The sequence below is a fragment of the Pipistrellus hanaki genome (assembly GCF_964339955.1).
Source record: "Pipistrellus hanaki genome assembly, chromosome: 19".
NCBI classification, from domain to species: Eukaryota; Metazoa; Chordata; class Mammalia; order Chiroptera; family Vespertilionidae; genus Pipistrellus; species Pipistrellus hanaki.
The window spans coordinates 5,307,922-5,325,576 of NC_140521.1; the positions used below are offsets into that span (position 1 = coordinate 5,307,922).

A 17,655-nucleotide genomic window follows, 5' to 3' on the forward strand; every position below is an offset into this window, starting at 1 on the left:
GGATTCCTTCGTTGCTCATGAGCACAAGTCTCTGCGAGCAAGAAAGTGCAGACCGCACTGTCTGTGAAAGGCAGTGACACAGACAACGTGAGCGCCCGTCTGAAAGGCGGGGGCTGAGATAAGGTGACCTAAAGTCCTGATTTTTAACAATTTGTCCCGCAGCGTTTTAAAAAAAAGTCCCGATTTTTTCCAAAAAATCGGGACTTTTTTTTAAAACGCCGCGGGACGAGGGACACATTGTTAAAAAGCGGGACTGTCCCGCCAAAAGCGGGACGTCCGGTCACCTTAGGCAAGACCATGTTGATCCTCCAAACGGTGGAGGATCACACAGGCCCTGTCATAGCATCCGAGACACACAGAACGTCCCGTCGCTGGGAAAAAAGCAGCTGCAGGACAGCGTATCTTCGTGACTTAAGACCATTTAAAAACAAAACAAAACTGCACCTGTGTGTGCATACGCAGGTAGATGGACCGGGGAGTAAAGATATAAATCCAGCTGCGAGGAAGAGGAAGGACTAACGATGAAAAAATCATCTTTTAATCCGACATTCCTTGGTTCTGTTTGTTTTTCATAACATGCACTATTTTCATAACATGTACTATTTAGTCATTTTTTTAATCTTTTTTTCCCGTTAGGAGCGAAATCTATTTCAACAAATTAAAAAAGAGAATTAGCCATAGGACCTACCAATTAATTCCATTCCTCCTGGGTATGTAACCCAAAGGATTAAAAGCAGGCGGTCAGGGCACATACAACACTCAAACCAATGAATGCACAGGTAAGTGGAACAACAAATCGATGTTTCTCTCCCTCTCTCTCTCTCTCTCTCTCTCTCTCTCTCTCCCCCCCGCCCCCACTTCCTATTCTCCCTAAAGTTAATTTTTTTAAAAAGTTTTCAAACATATACAAAATTACAGAGATAAGTTCGCCTCAACCCACCCCCTAATTTCAGTGACAATAACATTTCACCCAACTTGCTTCATATATGGCTTTTGCTGTGCTCGCTCTTGTTGCCACTAGGGTATTTTGAGGTGACTACAAGGCGTTTAATTTGCAATGGGCCCCCATACTGGAAATAGCCCGAATGTCCATCCAAGGATGAATAAGATACGATGGAATAATACTCAGCGAAGAAAAGGAATGAATTATTAATATACACTCCAGCGTGACGAATCTCAACATAACTATTCTGAATGAAAGAAGGAAAACCGGGGGGGGGGGGGGGGTGATAAAGAGCACTGGTCCCATTTATAGAACCATCTAGAAAATGCACATGAATCTATTGCAACAGAAAGCAGGTCAGTGGTTGCTTGGAGGAGGAGGAAGAAGAGGAGGGAGGGATGGATTGAGGGGAGGAGACCTGGGTGTGCTGGGTGCTGGTTATCTTGATTGTGATGGCAGCTTCCCGGGTGTGCGGTACACATGTCGAACTCCGCACCTGCCCGCTTCCCATGTGCGCGCACTGTCGGCCAGTTAACCCTCCAGAAAGCGGTTTTAGAAAATTACAACTCTGCCGGAGGGATTAACCACAACCCAGTGACACCTAGGCGTTCTTTGATGAGTTCTTTTTTCTTCTTCCCAAATGAACTAAATAAAGATACTTTTTGAGCGATTTAAGTGCCGGTAATTTGCCCCCTGTGGCTGCTAGGTGAAAGTCAGAGCGCAGAAGGCAGCAGGGGCCATCATTAGGGAAATGGAGGGGGTTTCCGTGGACGTGGCTTCAGCTTTATTCACTCCTTAGCAAAGCAGGCCTTCTCGCAGGGGAGAGCCATGTCCCTTTCCCTCCGTGCACAGAGAAAGCACAGGCCTGGCGATCGCACCTGTAAGCGGCATTGAACCTGAGGGAGCGGGGGCTTGCAGCCAGCACGCCGGATGGGACTCGCACGGTCTCGGCATTCAGCTGTCTCACTGTTTGCAGGAGGCTCCGGATTCTTCCCGGGTCCCCGTGCCGGCGAGTGTAGCTACCGCCCATGTGACTCCTCACCTTTTCTCTCGGCTCCTTAGCCGGCTCGCCGCTGGGCTCCGGGCACCTCTCATACTTGACGTCGCTGCTCGAAGCTGAACTCGAAAACCTGGGAGAGAGATCCAGGTACAGAGAGATCCGGGTTACCTGGCTGGGCCAGCAGCCATGACTCGCCCCTCCTCCATCCCACACGCCACAACCCGCCCAGGGACCCAGCGTGGAATCGGAGGTCATCGAAGCAGCAGCGCCCGGTGTGCTCTGAGAAAAGACGTTTCTCTATCTGGTCACCAGAGCAACAGAAAAGGGCCCCCCCCCCCCCCCCCCAGCAGGGATGGCCTACCTTAGACACAGCATCATGGGGGGACCGGGAGCCCCAGGAGCCCCAGGCTGGGGGAAGAGATCTGGGTGCGAATGCCAGCTCTACCAGCTTCCCAGCATGGGAGCGAGGGTCAGGCTTGTGACCTCGCCTGAGCCTCTGTCTCTTCATCTATAAAGTGGGGGTAATTAACACCTCCCCATCGCCTTTTGTAGGGCGGAGAAGAGGCTACCCAGAGCCCTAATAGCTACCTGAGGGCGTTCAGGGAAGACCTGGGATGCCCCGGGAGGAATAATTAATGGTTGTTGTTAGCAACCTGGGGCACAACAGCGGCCCCACCGCACACACCGGTCAGGGGACTGGGCCGGGGGAATGTGTGGGGGCACAGGCCTGCCTCTGCCTCTCCGGGTGACGGTGGCAAAGTTACTGTCCCTCTCTGGGCCTGTCTCCCCACTTGTGAAGGGGAAGAGGGAGAAAGGGGAGCTCTGAGCTAGAATTTTATCATCTCTGAAAAGTTCCTTAGAGTGGATGCCTACAGATTAGTTTAGGGCGGAGGGAGAGGGGGGGGGTTGCAGAGGAAAGAAAGGAACTCTGAAACCTGACCCACACTTGGAGCCTCAGTTTACCCATCTGTCCAATGGGAATAATCCAAGGCACTGCAGGGAGAGGAGGCATGTGAGATCCCTGACATCGGTGCCCCTTTCTCTGTTATCTGAGCTCAGGCCCACACATGAGAATCACCCAGAGCTTTAAAAACAATCAAGCAAGGAGCCCCTCGCCCGGCACACTGCAGCTCTCAAGCCACATGTGGCTTTTTGGCCCCTTAAGTGTGGCTCTTCCACAAAATACCACGGCCTGGGCGTTGGAAGAAGTTTAAGTTTAAAAAATGTGGCCCTCCAAAGAAATGTCAATCGTTGTTCTGTTGCTATTTGGCCCTGTTGACTAATGTAATAAGTTTGCCAACCAAGGCCCTGGACCAACGGAATCAGAATCTCGGGAGGTGGGACCCAGGCACTGGTACTTTTTCTCGGTGATTCTGAATTTCTCGGTGATTCTAAATGCTGAGGGCACCGGTCTAACTCGGGCCCAGCTGGCTGCCCTAGTTCCCAGGGCTGGGAGGGCAGTCTGCCCAGAGGTCCTGCCCCCTGGACGCTCCATCCCCGACAGAGTGTGTCAGTGGCATGCATGTCATTACTGAGCTAGTGGACACGCCCCGTGGCATCTCCCTGTCCTAACCCAGAAGCCATTTGTGGGAAAACAAAGGCACAAGAGATATCAGAGGCTGGGCGAACCTAGACTGACAGGGTTAGTGCTATCACTTAAAGCTACAACGCCCTGAGGGCTTCCCATGGGCAGAATGGTTCCCAGGATTAAGTCTCTGTGTCTTTACCTTTAAGAAAGGTGTTAGAAAAAAAAAAAAAAAAAAAAAAAGCTGAAACTGGTTTGGCTCATTGGATAGAGCATCAGCCTATAGACTGAAGGGCCCCAGGTTCAATTCCGGTCAAGGGCATGTACCTTGGTTGCGGACACATCCCCAGTGGGGGGTGTACAGGAGGCAGCTGATCAATGTTTCCAACTCTCTCTCTCCCTTCCTCTCTGTAAAAAATCAAAAAAATAAAAATAAAAAAAATAGAAAGGTCTTAGTGTCATTAGATGAAGAAACCGAGGTTCAAGTGATCTTGACCCACCTGGCTTTATTTTGCCAGCCACTCGTGGGGCGGGGGGTTTCGGCCACATAGTAGGTGACCGCAGACTTTAGGAGAAGAAAGCTCAGCTATGGAGACAGGCGGAGCTGGAATACATCCACTTCCTCACAGCACTCTACCTTTCCCAGCCTGATCTGTGAAATGGGCACACTGTCTCCCCAGGGCAAAGAAGAGACAAGAAAACTGAGCCCCTGGTCCCCCTGCTGGCAGCTCATCTGAGAAATGGCAGCTAGTGCCGCTTCCTCTTGAGGCTGCAGGTGGAGCCAGAGAGGGGGTGTGAGGTGCCTCATCCCAGCAGCAGGGGGGGGGGGGGGGGGGGCGGGCCCTGGTGGGCGGTTTGAGGCAACAGAGTGAACCCCAGGAGACATTCCCACTCACAGTTTGGTCAAATCCACCGACTGCGGCCGAGCCTGGAACGCCCTCCTCCGGACCTCCGGCTTGACCTTGGAGCTCTCAGCGGTCCAGCCTCGGATCCGATCCCGGACGCTCAGCCCCGCTTTCTCGGGCTCTGGAGCAGCCGACGGGGACTCGGGGGCGGCCGGTGGGGGGGGCTCAGACCCCGCTGCCAAGGCCGAGGCGCCCTCCTCCTCGAACAGGCTGCGGCGCTTCTTGACGCTGCCCCTGGAGACCCACTGCCCCGGGGGCCGGGCCGCCCCGTCCAACGCCCCGCTCCTGCCCTCCGCCGCTTCGCGGCCCCTGCCGCCCGGCCTGGGCGAAGGGGACTCGGGAGCCTTCTCTGGCTCTGCCTCCAGCCTGGCTTTCTCTCCCTCGGGCTTCCGGTCGTCGGTGTGGGGGACCCTGGCCGAGCCCCCCGCGGCTCTGAGGCCGCCCAGCTCGGCCTGCTTGGAGAGCCACTTCTCCCTCCGTGCGTGGATCTTCTTGGCCACCTCCAGGAAGTCGGAGTCTGCGTCAGCGGGGGGCGCCTCTGCTTTGACCAGGCTCTCCCCGTCCACGGGGGATTTCAGGGGGGGCCTCTCGGGCCCCCGGCGCTGGCCGGGGGGGCCTGCGGGGGCCTCGCCCGCGGCCTTCCTCAGCAGGGCCTCTCTGCTCTCAAAGGGGGCCGTGAGGTCCATGGACATGGGCCGGGGCCTCTTCACCCACGTCTTCTCCAGGGGTGCGGGGGGCGCTTTCCCCCCCGCGGCCGCCCCGCCGGGGCCCAGCCGCGGAGGATGGACGGCGTCGGTGAAAACGGCTGACACGGGCCTTCTCTTGGGGAGAGGCCGGGGCTCCGCCGCGGTGGGGCTGCCCGCGCCCTCCCCGCCGCCGCTGGCCTTGGACGGGGGCTCACCGGGGCCTGCGTCCTCGCGGGGGGCGGCCGGCCTGCTGTCCTGGGTCCCCCCGGGCCTCCGGGCAGGCAGGGCGGGCTTGGCGGCCAGTTCAGGCCTCGGGCCCGAGGGGGAGTCCTGAGACACGCCGGCCCCCTCCCTGAGCCCCTTCCCCAGGGCAGGGCCGGCTTTGGTGGTTTCGAAGAGGATCAGGGTGCTGGGCCGCAGGCACGGGGCCTTGGGGTACATGGACGAGCCTCTCCGGGGGCCCCCGTCGCCTGCCTCCTGCCCCCCCAGGCCGGGCATCTTCTCGCCCGGGTCCCTGGCCGCCGCGGCCGCCTGGGGGGACCCGCCGGAGGGAGAGGGCCTGGCCGGGCCGGGCCCCGGGGACTTCCCGGCCGGGGCCTTCTCCCTGGAGAAGGGCTTGGGGGCGGCGAGGGTGGTCCCAAAGGGAAACAGGCGGGTGTGGATCCGGAGGGGGCTGGCCGAGGGGGCCCCGGACGTGTCGCCCGCCTGGTGGAAGCAGGTCCGCGTCAGGGTCTCCTTGGCGATGTCACCGAGGCTTGGCACTCCGGGCAGGGGCGTGATGGAGCCCACCTCCACCCGCGTCACCATGGTTACGGTTGGGGATCCATGAGGCTGCCAAACATCCGAAATGGAGAAGCCACTGCAAAAAAAAAAAAAAAAAAAAAAAAAAAGGGGGGGGGTAGGATTTAAAATTCAGCCGGAGCCCCGAGTTCTGGACAACAACTTCCCGCTGACTTCGCCGGCCCAGTCCCTCCCCTCCATCCCTCTGAACTCGGGCGGTTTCTGAAGCTCCTTCCAGATCAAAGGGCCGGGGGAAGGCGCCGCCAACATTCTCCAGGACTCTCCCTCCTGACTCAGCTCAAGTCGAGGTGACCGGGGCTTATCTCTGCCGTGCAGATAAGGGAATGGGCTCAGAGAGGCCCAGCGTCCGGCCTGAAGTCGCTCAGGAAGCCAGAAGCGGAGCCGGGATGCCACACGTGCACTCTGCACGCTCCCGGGCCCCCCTGACAGCGCCCCCCCCCCCCCGAGTTCCCGGTCTCCTGTCACCGTTTTCCCACGTCAGAGCCTGCCCCCCGGGCCTCAGGCACCCCGGCGGAACCCCTCCCGAGCCTGTGCGGGGGGCCACGCTCAGAGAGGGTGAGCGACCAGCCCCGGCTCACACAGCTGCCCAAAGCCAGCGCCCCGGAGGTCACAGAGCCCAAGCCGCAGCCCCCAGCCCCACCGGCCTGGCCTTTGTCTCCCTCTCCCCACCTTCCAGATGCCTTCCGTCCGAAAAGCCGCCTGGACTTGCCACTCACCGACGGCGGTCATTTGCCTTTGGGTTCCTTTCTGCCGGATGCCCACTTCTCGCCGGCTGTCTTCAAAGTCTCAGCGAGAGCAACGGCTGATGGTGAGGGCAGACCCGCCACGACCGAGAAATCTTACCCTCCTCGCCACCCTGCGAGGTGGGCGCGGTGACGACCCAGCCTCCTTTGTGGCTCGGACACAGCCCCTTGTCCACCCAGCTATGTCTGACCTGCTCCCCCAAAGCCGGAGCCCTCTGCTCTGGTCAATCCCCTGACAGCCCCAAGGGCTGGGCAGGATTGCTATCTCCAGGACAGAGATAAAGGCCAAGGGCCCAGAGAGGTCGTCTCACCGGCCTACCTCACACAGCTAGACCCAATGGCCTCGGACCCTCGATCCGTTCAACCCTGCCTTTTTAAAAGATGATGCTGTATTCCTTTCCGGTCTTAAAAAGCGCCAGACGAGTCACTGTTCTTGATTCCTTCCCCGCCCCCCACCCTGTCCCCACCGTCAGTCACACCAGTGTCCCCGTTCCCCCAAAAAGCTGCCCCAGCCTGCCCCCACCTGGATGGACCAACAGGGGAGGGTGTTTCTGTTCGATGCCAGCCTCCCGCTCCCCGCCCGAGGCCCCGCACGGCTGCCCGGCTCTGACGCACACGCTCGGCGGCCCGCAGGAGAGAAAGGCGGACAGATTTTGATATTTTCTCTTCCTTGCGCGCGCGATGGTGCTAACAGATTCCTTCTCCCCGAACCAGAGAAAGCTGTCTATCTAGACACGTCAGAAGCAGAAGGAGAGGGGCAGAGATGGAGAAGGAGGGAATCTGGCAGAGGGAGAATGCTACCTGCAGTGACACCCGCCGGGGGTCCGGCCCACAGTCAGGGCTGCTCACCTTCGGAGCCAGCCCCCGTGACCTCTGGCAGCCCTGCTCAGGGTCACGGACACAGCCCGAACACGAGACGTGGCAAAAACAGGACTGCAAGGACAGAGAGAAAATTCCCAGCAGACCTCGCAGGCACCCTCCACCCCCTGGACACTCCAGCCCCCACTTACCGGAGCCGGCAGGCCCTGGCAGGGGATGTGAAAGCCAGTGGTGTCACATCTCATCGCCAGCAGGGCTGTCCCCGCCCTCCCATGGCAGGAGCCCGGGGTGGAGGGGGCGGGGGGAGGTCCAGGGGGAGAAGAGGAAAGACTGAGTCTCCGCAGGACTGGGGAGACAGGGACGGCAGCCCCGGTTCCAGCGATCTGGGCGCAGACGGAACAGAAGCTCTGGAGCGCCAACTGCGTCCGCTGGCATCTCCCCCAGCCTGTCAGACTCACGCTCCTCCCGGCTTTTCGGTATCGCAGCCTTACATATACATGCGCACACACAAGGGCCGAGTCCACAGTAGGTGCTCAGTAAAAACCGCCCCCATTCCTCGGATACGTGTTTATTGAGCACCTACTGTGTGCACAGAGGCGAACAAGAAATGTGCCCTGCTTTCAGGGAACTCACAGTCTAGGGTGGGGAAACACACACACAAGCAATGGGCCGTAAGCATCCGTCACGGTTCATAAAGGGGTACCTGGGAGCACAGGGAGAGGAGGAGGAACCGCCTAGAACTGGCGGTGGCGGTTCTGGAAGGCTTCCTGGCTTAGGGGAGGCGACTCCCCAACACTCAGGTGCTGGCTGACTTGGGAGCTGCCTCTCCCGTTTCTCCTGCTCAGGAGGGTTTGCACGTTGCATCTCTCAGTGGTTCTCAAATGCTGCCTCAGGGCCTTTGCACATGCTGTGCCTGCTCTCTTGAGAGGCCCCTCCTGCGCAGGCACAGGCCCACCCCTGAGATCACAGCTCAGGCATCCCTGTCCCTCTCCAACCTGGTACAATCTCCCTCTTACAGGTCCACGGAGCCCCACAGATAATCGGCAGGCTTCATCACAGCTACACAGTTACATTTAATAGTGCATTAGTTCCCGGGTAAGCCCCCGGAGGGCGCCCTGAGTCCCCAGTAATCAGCCCAGTGGCCTGGCATATCATACCACCGATGACCTAATTACTGAGGGTGGGAGAGAGAGAAACATCGATGTGAGAGGGAAACATCGACTGGCTGCCTCCTGCGGCACACCCCCTACCAAGGGATCAAGCCTGCAGTCTGTGGGTACACAGAACGACACCCCATCCACTGAGCCACACAGGCCAGGGCGAGCCATCTCTTTTTTTAATCATCGTGGGCCTGGAGGACAGACCGGGAGCAAGGCTGACCTGGGAGGTCAGGAGGCGACACTGGACCAGCAGACAGAGGATGGCAGTCAGACCTCAGGCAGACCTGGAGCAGAGGGTGGTGACGGATGGATATGTCTCTGCTTTTGCTAAACCTGCCAAGTCCACAGGCTTGGTTTCACTGAACTGATTTGCAAAATTTAAAATTCCATTTCCTATGATTTCATGCAGCGAAAACCATTTTTTTTTTTTTCTTCTGGGAATTGAGTCACCAAGTCCAATAGCTGCTGAAATTAGGCAGGTGTCTCTCAAGGGCATCCATTCATTCATTCGTCCATCCATCTGACCTTCCTGCCACAAACCGGGCCCTGGGCTCGGGGCTGGGGGTGCAGCCACGGAGCCCAAAGTCTCGGGGGAAATCCGAGAGAACGGCGCCGGGCGGCGGCCAGAGAGGCGCTTCCATTCAAAACCCAACCGTTTGGCAGCTTTTCCGCTCGGATTCAGAGGCGTTGATTCATTCTAACAGCTGTTGCCAGTTCTTCATAATTATACCCTCAGACCCGATCTGGGAGCTCACCAGCCATTCACTCAGCCATCTCTGGGTGCTGTGCGCTGGGAATGCCACCATCTGGTGAGGGGTGCGAGCCAGTCCTGACACCCTGCGGCGCCTTCCGGAATGTGACCTGGCCTCCCCAAGTCTGCGTCTGTGTGGGGCGCCGTGCGAAGGGCCGCGTGCATGCCCGGGGCCTCCCAGAGGAGCCAGGATGCAGAAAATGCGTGTGGTTCCTCCATCCACAGGCCCCAGAGGGGAGCAGCCCAATGCCTCACGCCCCTGGGACCAGGCGTCCTCTCTTCTCCTTCCCCAGGGCGGCTTCCTTCGCTCGTTCATCCACTGAGCACCCACTGCGGACGGAGTTCTGGGGGCACATATCCAGCAAGCCTTGTCCCTGGGGAGCTGACAGTCAAGAAAAGGGACGCAGGCCCTGGCTAACCACACACCAAGGTTGCAGGTTTGATCCCCAATCAGGGCACATATTAAGAAGCAACCAGCCGAAACCGGTTTGGCTCAGTGGATAGAGCGTCGGCCTGCAGACTGGAAGGTCCCAGGTTCGATTCCGGTCAAGGGCATGTACCTTGGTTGCGGGCACATGCCCAGTAGGGGGTGTGCAGGAGGCAGCTGGTCGCTGATTCTCTCTCATCGATGATTCTAACTCTCTGTCCCTCTCTCTTCCTCTCTGTAAAGAATCAATAAAATATATTCTTAAAAAAAAAAAGCAACCAATGAATGCACAGCTAAGTAGAACAAATCCCCTTTCTCTCCCTCTCTCTCTCTCTCTCTCTCTCTCTCTCTCTCTCTCTCTCTCTCTCTCTCTCTTTCATCAATAATTAAACAAAATTTGTCCAAAAGAAGAGGGGAACAGACAATGAACATAAATAAGCACGATGCACAGAGTGTTAGATAAAGGACAACGAAGGAGAGAGTGGCCAGGGAAAACTTCCCGGAGAAGAGACATTTAAAGTCCGCCTTCCCCGCTGACATGCCTCCCATCCACTCTGCCAGCAGCAGCCAGAGTGGGTCTGCGAGGCGAGCACCACCCCTCACCCCCCTGCGCCAAACCCACGCGGTCTCCCCACCGACCTCTGGACAGAGATCAAACTCCTTCCCTGCGGCCCGGCAGGACCTGGCTCCTCGTCATCTCGCCAGCTTCAGTCTAATGACCGACACCGCCCACCCATCCGTCTGTCTATCCGCCTGTCTGTCTCTCACAGGCACACACATTCTTCCTTCAGCACAGTGAACCCCAGACAGGTCAGAGGACACGCTGTGTGCTTTCCTCCCTGCCAAGCCTCCGCACTGCCATTTCCTATGACCTGGCTGATCTGTAGCCATCCCTTCGATTTTCAGCTCCAAGCTGCCACCTCCTCCTCCGGGAAGCCCTCCCTGATGCCCCAGGGCAGGTTCAGGTGAACTCCCGGGAGCCTGGCATCAAACTCCTGGTATTTCTCCCTCGCCCGGCACTGAGGGCACACCCCTGGTAACTGCCTCTGCCCCCCCCCCCCGCCCCCTGGACTGGTAGCTCCTGGCCAGGAGGGACCTGGGTCCAGTTCACAGCTGTATTCCCAGGCTCTGACCACCACACGGGACATAAAAATCAGTGTGCAAAAAAGAAATACGTGAAGGGAGAGCATCCTTGAGAGAGGGAAATAACGTCCACTGCAGGCGTGGGTGTGGAGAAACTGATATGCTTGCTCATCTGCTCCCGGGGCCAACGTAAGTCATAAAAGCAATTTGGCGATATTTCCTTCCAACTAATATCTTTTGAGTCGGGCACCATACCGAGGGACTCTGTGCACGTTCTGCCTTCTCCCATTTAACAGCCTTGTGCCTTTCAAACTGTCACCGTTCTACAGATGAGGAAAACGCAGCTCAGAACATGAGCCAGACCCCACGCTGTTGGTGAAAAGCACAGCCAGCGCTCAATACTCCTGACTCCTATCAGTTGGTTTTCCCCCAATCTACCCCCCGCCCCCCCAAACTGCTTCTCTCCCCTGGTCCAGGTGCAGCTGCTGGTCCGCAGCAGCAGGAAGAAGAACATTACAACTTATCTCTGCACCTCAGCCTAAACATCCGCCTTTTCAGTGCTCCCGGCCGGTTCCTTCCTGCTATTTGTGCTATTTCTGAACTGGCTGAAGCACTCCCTGAAACCATTCATTAAGCTGTCCTTTGTTTGTTTTTCGCCTAGAATCAGGGAGGGGCAAACTGTAGTCTGCTGCCAGCCAGCCACCTCCGGCCCACTGCCTGCTTTTGTAAATAAAGTTTTATTGGAACACAGCCCATTTATTTACATACGTGATCTACCGGCTTCTTCCTAGGTGTGAAGACAGAGTTGAGTGGTTGCCTCAGAAGCTGTTGAGCCCAGAAAGCCTACCGCCTTCACTGGTAGGCCCGTGGGCAGACAGGGTTTGGGGACAGGTCTTCTAGAGTGTGGAAAGCTCAGTCCCCCGAGAAACTGGACTGTGACATTTCCCTACTTATTTATTTGTTTGTAAAAACATCACCAAAGATATTTAGTCCATTGCTGTTTAGAAAGAGAGTGGAAAGGAGGGAGGAGGAAGAGAAAGAGGGAGGAGAGAGAGGGAGAGAGAGAGAGAGAGATATCAACTGATTGCCTCCCACACCTGCCCTGAGGGGCTTGAACCTGCAGCCTAAGTACTAGCCCTTGACCAGTAATTGAACCCTGGACCCTTAGGTCTGCAGGCGGATGCTCTAACCCAGTGGATGGAAAACTCATTAGTCAACAGAGTGGCAAACCGTGGCTCTCGAGCCGCAGTTTGCCGACCACTGCTCTAACCATTCCTCAATATCACCCACACCGGCCAGGGTGATATTCCCCTCCTTAAACCATTCCAAGCTCTCTCACCGCTCAGGCCGTGGCCCAGCCCTCCACCACATCTCCTCGGGTGTCCCACCCGCTAACCGCAGGAAATTAAAAAGTGCACACGAGCAAACGTGTTTGGCATGGCCAAGACCTGGTGTTCCAAAGCCCATCGACGTGTGCGTTTCCAGTGTAAACGGGAACTTTTGGGTCAAAAGAAAAATGAGGTCAGATCGGGCATATTCTTCAGGAACTTGCCTTTTTTTTTTTGGTTGTTGAATGTCAAAATTGGTCCCGGACATCTTTCTAAATCCCGAGCTGCACGACCCACACAGCGGCTTCTGGTGCTTCTGTGGCGCTCTGTGCACGCGCTGTGCACGCATTAGTTGATCCACCCCCACCCCTGGATCGCCAGGCTGTCTCCAACCCCTGACCATGAAAGCCTGCCATGGACACCCACAGGCACTAAATGGTTGCCTAGAAGTGGGCAGGCTGGTTCGAGGGGTGCACAGCTTTTTTTTTTTTTTTAAATATATATTTTATTGATTTTTTTACAGAGAGGAAGAGAGAGGGATAGAGAGTTAGAAACATCGACGAGAGAGAATCATCGATCAACTGCATCTTGCACACCTCCTACTGGGGATGTGCCCGCAACCAAGGTGCATGCCCTTGACCGGAATCGAACCTGGGACCCTTCAGTCCGCAGGCCGACGCTCTATCCACTGAGCCAAACCAGTTTCAGCTGCACAGCTTTTTTAGAGCTTTTGATAGATGCAGAATAGATCTGCACCCCTAAGGGAGATACATCCCCTGCTGACTTCATTCAAAGCTTGGAGGTCATGCCGAAACCAGTGTGGCTCAGTGGTAGAGCGTCGGTCTGCAGACTGAAGGGTCCCAGGTTCGATTCTGGTCAAGGGCATGTACCTTGGTTGGGGGCACATCCCCAGTGGGGGGGTGTGCAGGAGGCAGCTGGTCAATGTTTCTCTCTCATCGACCTTTCTAACTCTCTATCTCTCCCTTCCTTTCTGTAAAAAAAATCAATAAAATATATTTTAAAAAAAGATTAGGGTTCTCAGCCTCTCCCTGACCCAATAAAGATGTCTAACGAGCCATCAGGCAGGGCCCCCGGCTGGCCATGCCCCCGCTGGGAACATGACTGGTTCTTATTTATGGCAGAAGCATCACACGGTTGATTGTCGGGGCAATGAGAGCTGCTCACAGAGTCTGGGTCAGGCCCGGAGGCCGTGTCCAGCCTGGCCGTGGCCGTGGCCGTGGCCGAGACTGAACAGCAGAGGAAGTTCAATCTCAAAGCTCAATTCAGCGCCGAGCAGCACAGTGAAAAGTGGGAGACAATGCGCTCCCTCTTTAGGGAGGCTGAGGAGTGCATATTGCATTTCAGAAGAGAGAGAGAGAGAGAGAAAAAAAAAAAAAATCCGCTCCCTCAAAGTACAAATAGATTTCTGAAGGAACTTGCTTCCTTTGGCCCGAAAGCTGGCTTATGTGAAAAGCTCAGACCCTGGGAAGGTCTGGTCAGGATGCTCTCCGCTCTAAAATAAGTGGCTGCCGTTGTCCACTGCCTGGGACAAGGTCAAGGCCGCCCCAAAAACCAGTCACCCTGCTCTGCACCGCTGGTCCTGCCTCCACTCCCGCATTCCCTAAGCGTTCCAGGACTCGAGTGTCTTTTTCACTTATTCCTTCTCCACAGGAGCCCTTTATCTGCAGCACAATTTTCATGTGCCCCCCCGAACAGCGCCCCCCGAGTTCCCGGTCTCCTGTCACCGTTTTCCCACTCCAGAGCCTGCCCCCCAGGCCTCAGGCACCCCGGCGGAACCCCTCCCGAGCCTGTGCGGAGCGCCACGCTCAGAGAGGGTCAGTAGCCAGCCCGGCTCACACAGTTGCCCAAAGCCAGCGCCCCGGAAGTCACAGAGGACGTGAATGGCCCACAGAACCCAAGTCGCAGCCCCCAGCCCCCTCCCCACCCTTCCAGGTGCCTTCCGTCCAAAAAGCCACCTTGACAGGTGACACGGCCTCACCTGGCTTCCCCAGGAAGATAACTGCCTCCCACGTCCTTCACGCAATGGGTTCCTCCTGGACCAGCTTCCAGCACCTCGTAAACTCATCAGGGCCTGGCCTGGCAGCCTCAGGGCAGGGCAGACAGGCCCTGCTCTTGGCATGTACCTGGGGATATGTACCCGGCCCCACTGAGCTGATCCAAGTCTATTCAATTGCTTTGTCTTCCCACCTATGAAGTGCGGGACCCTCAGAAAGCCTGGTATTAATAATTACCATCATCAGATCACTAGCTGAGCCCTGATTTTGTGCCAAACAGCACATTAAACGGGTTTCCCCCATTTAATCCACCCTCTGCGGTGGGTCATAGGATTAGACCCACCTGATGGGTGCAGGAGAGGCCTGGGGAGGCTTAGCAATTTGCCCAAAGGGTGGAGCCGCACTCCCCGTCCCACCCTATTCATCCCGGCGTCATCAAGAGCTGCGTGTTTGCTGAAGCCGGTTTGGCTCAGTGGTAGAGCGTCGGTCTGCGGACTGAAAGGTCCCAGGTTCGATTCCGGTCAAGGGCATGGACCTTGGTTGTGGGCACATCCCCGGTGGAGGGTGTGCAGGAGGCAGCTGATTGATGTTTCTCTCTCATCGAACGTTTCTAGCTCTCTATCTCTTTCCCTTCCCCTCTGTAAACAATCAATAAAATATATTAAAAAAAAAAAAAAAAAAAAAAAAAAAGAGTTGCTGTGTTAGCCAAAACCGGTTTGGCTCAGTGGATAGAGCATCAGCCTGCGGACTGAAGGGTCCCGGGTTCGATTCCGGTCAGGGGCATGTACCTTGGTTGCAGGCACATCCCCAGGAGGGGGTGTGCAGGAGGCAGCTGATCGATGTTTCTAACTCTCTATCTCTCTCCCTTCCTCTCTGTAAAATATCAATAAAATATATTTTTTTAAAAGAATCAACGTTTTTTTTAAAAACAAAAAGTTACTGTGTTATCCATTGCTACCATGGACTGGGCACTATGCAGAGCGCTCTACCTTTAATTAAGTCAACTTAATTTAATTCAATTCATTGAAGGGATTACACTTTCTTCCGACCTGTTCAACAAATGACTTTCTGGGGTTGAGAATTGTATTCTCCCCATTTTAGAGGTTGGTAAACTGAGGTTTCAGGAGGCAAAGATTGAACTGAACCATACGTTATTTACCCGCTGGAAGGAGTCATGACTTATAACGTCACTAGAACAGTTTATTTAGACCCCTGTGTCCCTCCGCCTTAAACACAGGTGGCAGAGGAGCGGCTCTGGGTAATGAAAGGTTCTGCTGCATGGCGGTCCCCTCAGGGCACAGAGCATCGTGGTTTAGACTGAGGACTGCCGCATGTCCCCGTGGTGACCCTCGCCCCCTCGGCCCCAAGTCCATCACCATTACCGACTGGAACACAGGGGGCTGACCTATCTCTACCTCCAGGGCCGGGATTCTGCGATACATACAAGAGGACACCGAGGATCAATTCCCAAGGTTATAAGGCATTCTCCTGGGATTCGCTGGGGGACACACACTGTGTGACCAGATTATGATGATCTCTGAACGCATAATGATCTGGCCACTCAGTGTGTGTGTGTGTGTGTGTGTGTGTGTGTGTGTGTGTGTGTGTGTGTATAAATAACATATTAGAGGTGTGGTGCATGAATTCATGCATGTGGGATCCAGCCAGCCTGGCCACGGGGAGGGAACATGGGCGGTTGGCCAGCCGGCCTGCCTGCTGGTCGAACTCCTGGTTGAGGGGACAATTTGCATATTAGCCTTTTATTATATAGGATATACACAGTGGCCAGATTATTATGCGTTCAGATATCATAATAATCTGGCCATTCAGTGTATAATGAGTTACAATGAGTACAATCAATATTTTACCCTCTTCTAAAAATATATTTTATTGATTTTTTTACAGAGAGGAAGGGAGAGGGATTGATAGTTAGAAACATCAATGAGAGAGAAACATTGATCAGCTGCCTCCTGCACACTCCCCACTGGGGATGTGCCGGCAACCAAGGTACATGCCCTTGACCGGAATCGAACCTGGGACTCTTGAGTCTGCAGGCTGACGTTCTATCCACCGAGCCAAAGCAATTAGGGCTCAAGCAATTTTTTAATATGTAACATGTATGCATATTACTATGTGCATTTATATGTATTTATAGGTATTTTTAAATCCTTTCCATGTCTTGTATATTTTATATAATCCATGTAACACAATGCTGGCCATTCTATTCTTATTTATATATTTGTTTACATGATATCAACATAGCACATACTTATTTATATGAAGTGAAGATTGTTTTTGCTCAAGGATTCTATCAATACCGGTTCTCCCAGCTACAGGAATCCTGAGCCGGCTGCCACCACCACCACACGGCACCCTCGGAAAGCTACCGGCCACTCCGCGGGCCCAGCTCAGAGAAAGGCCGGACCGGCCCGGCCAGTCAGTCCAGTCCGGGCCTCACGGGCTAGCCCTCGTTAAAACAGGACGTGCCCTGAAGGATGCTGAGCGATCATGACCCGCACCCACTCCTATTCCATCTGCCGCTCACATCTCTCCCGGCCCCCACTTCTCCGCACCCGCTCCCTGGGGCCAGCCCAGAGGACCCCAGCAGCCTGCTCCCTGGTTTCCTCCTCCACACACAGAGCAGAGCTTCCATAGATGCTCTGGGGCTGGGGGACCCAACCTCAGACAGCAGACCAAGACTACCTGCCTGGACACCGGGTGGATGCACCGGCTCCGAAACAGAAGCCTAAAATAAATGACAACATACGCCTGAAACCAACACAAATAATGAATGCAAACTGTAATTGAAAAATAAACTTTAAAAAAATACCCTAGCCGGCATGGCTCAGTGGTGGAGTGTCGACCTATGAACCAGGAGGTTACGGTTCGATTCCCAATCAGAGCACATGTGGGGCGTGCAAGAGGCAGCCAATCAACGATTCTCTCTCATCACTGTTTCTATCGCTCTCTCCCTCACACACACACACACATGAATAAAGCAACTTGGTGAACATACAAAAAAAGGCCATCTCTATTAAAAAGCAAAAATAAAGTGAGTGATAGTGACAGTGATGGACTCAGGACGTGCCGGGAGCCCAGCCCGCAGGGAGGCAATGTCCATTAGGGGGGGTGCATGCTGTTCCCCTCCGTTTCAAATCCTTTCGCTTTTATCTCTAAAAGACACGCAGAGGGACCCCATGGAAACATGCCTGCTTTTTTGGCCACCGGCACTGACGCTCTGAAAGGTCCCTCTGAGTCCAGAGAGGCCTCCACGGAGACATCCTGCCAGAAATGCCAGCCGGGCAGACAGGGGTCACCCCCCCTGAGTCACCGTGAGCCCCTCCCCTGCAGGCCGCTCACCCGGCTGGGTCACAGAAAACACTACACAATCTCCCAAATGCAGATAAACACCGCCTGCCCTCCGTCCTCCCAGACCCTCATTTTGCCCAACATAATCACCAGTTATTCC

At 55.5% G+C, this 17,655-nt stretch overlaps 1 protein-coding gene across 2 annotated transcripts in view; it reads right to left on the reverse strand.

Moving 5' to 3' along the window:
- Positions 1-17,655, reverse strand: part of KIAA1671 — a 125,264-nt gene that overhangs the window by 81,928 nt on the left and 25,681 nt on the right. For both annotated transcript variants that reach the window (XM_084868124.1, XM_084868123.1), the window contains exons 2-3: positions 4,365-5,918; positions 1,986-2,073 (exon numbers count right to left, since the gene is read on the reverse strand). In XM_084868124.1, the coding sequence (XP_084724250.1) occupies positions 1,986-2,073; positions 4,365-5,866 (1,590 nt within the window). In that variant the 5' untranslated portion in view covers positions 5,867-5,918. The remainder of the gene's footprint in view (positions 1-1,985; positions 2,074-4,364; positions 5,919-17,655) is intronic.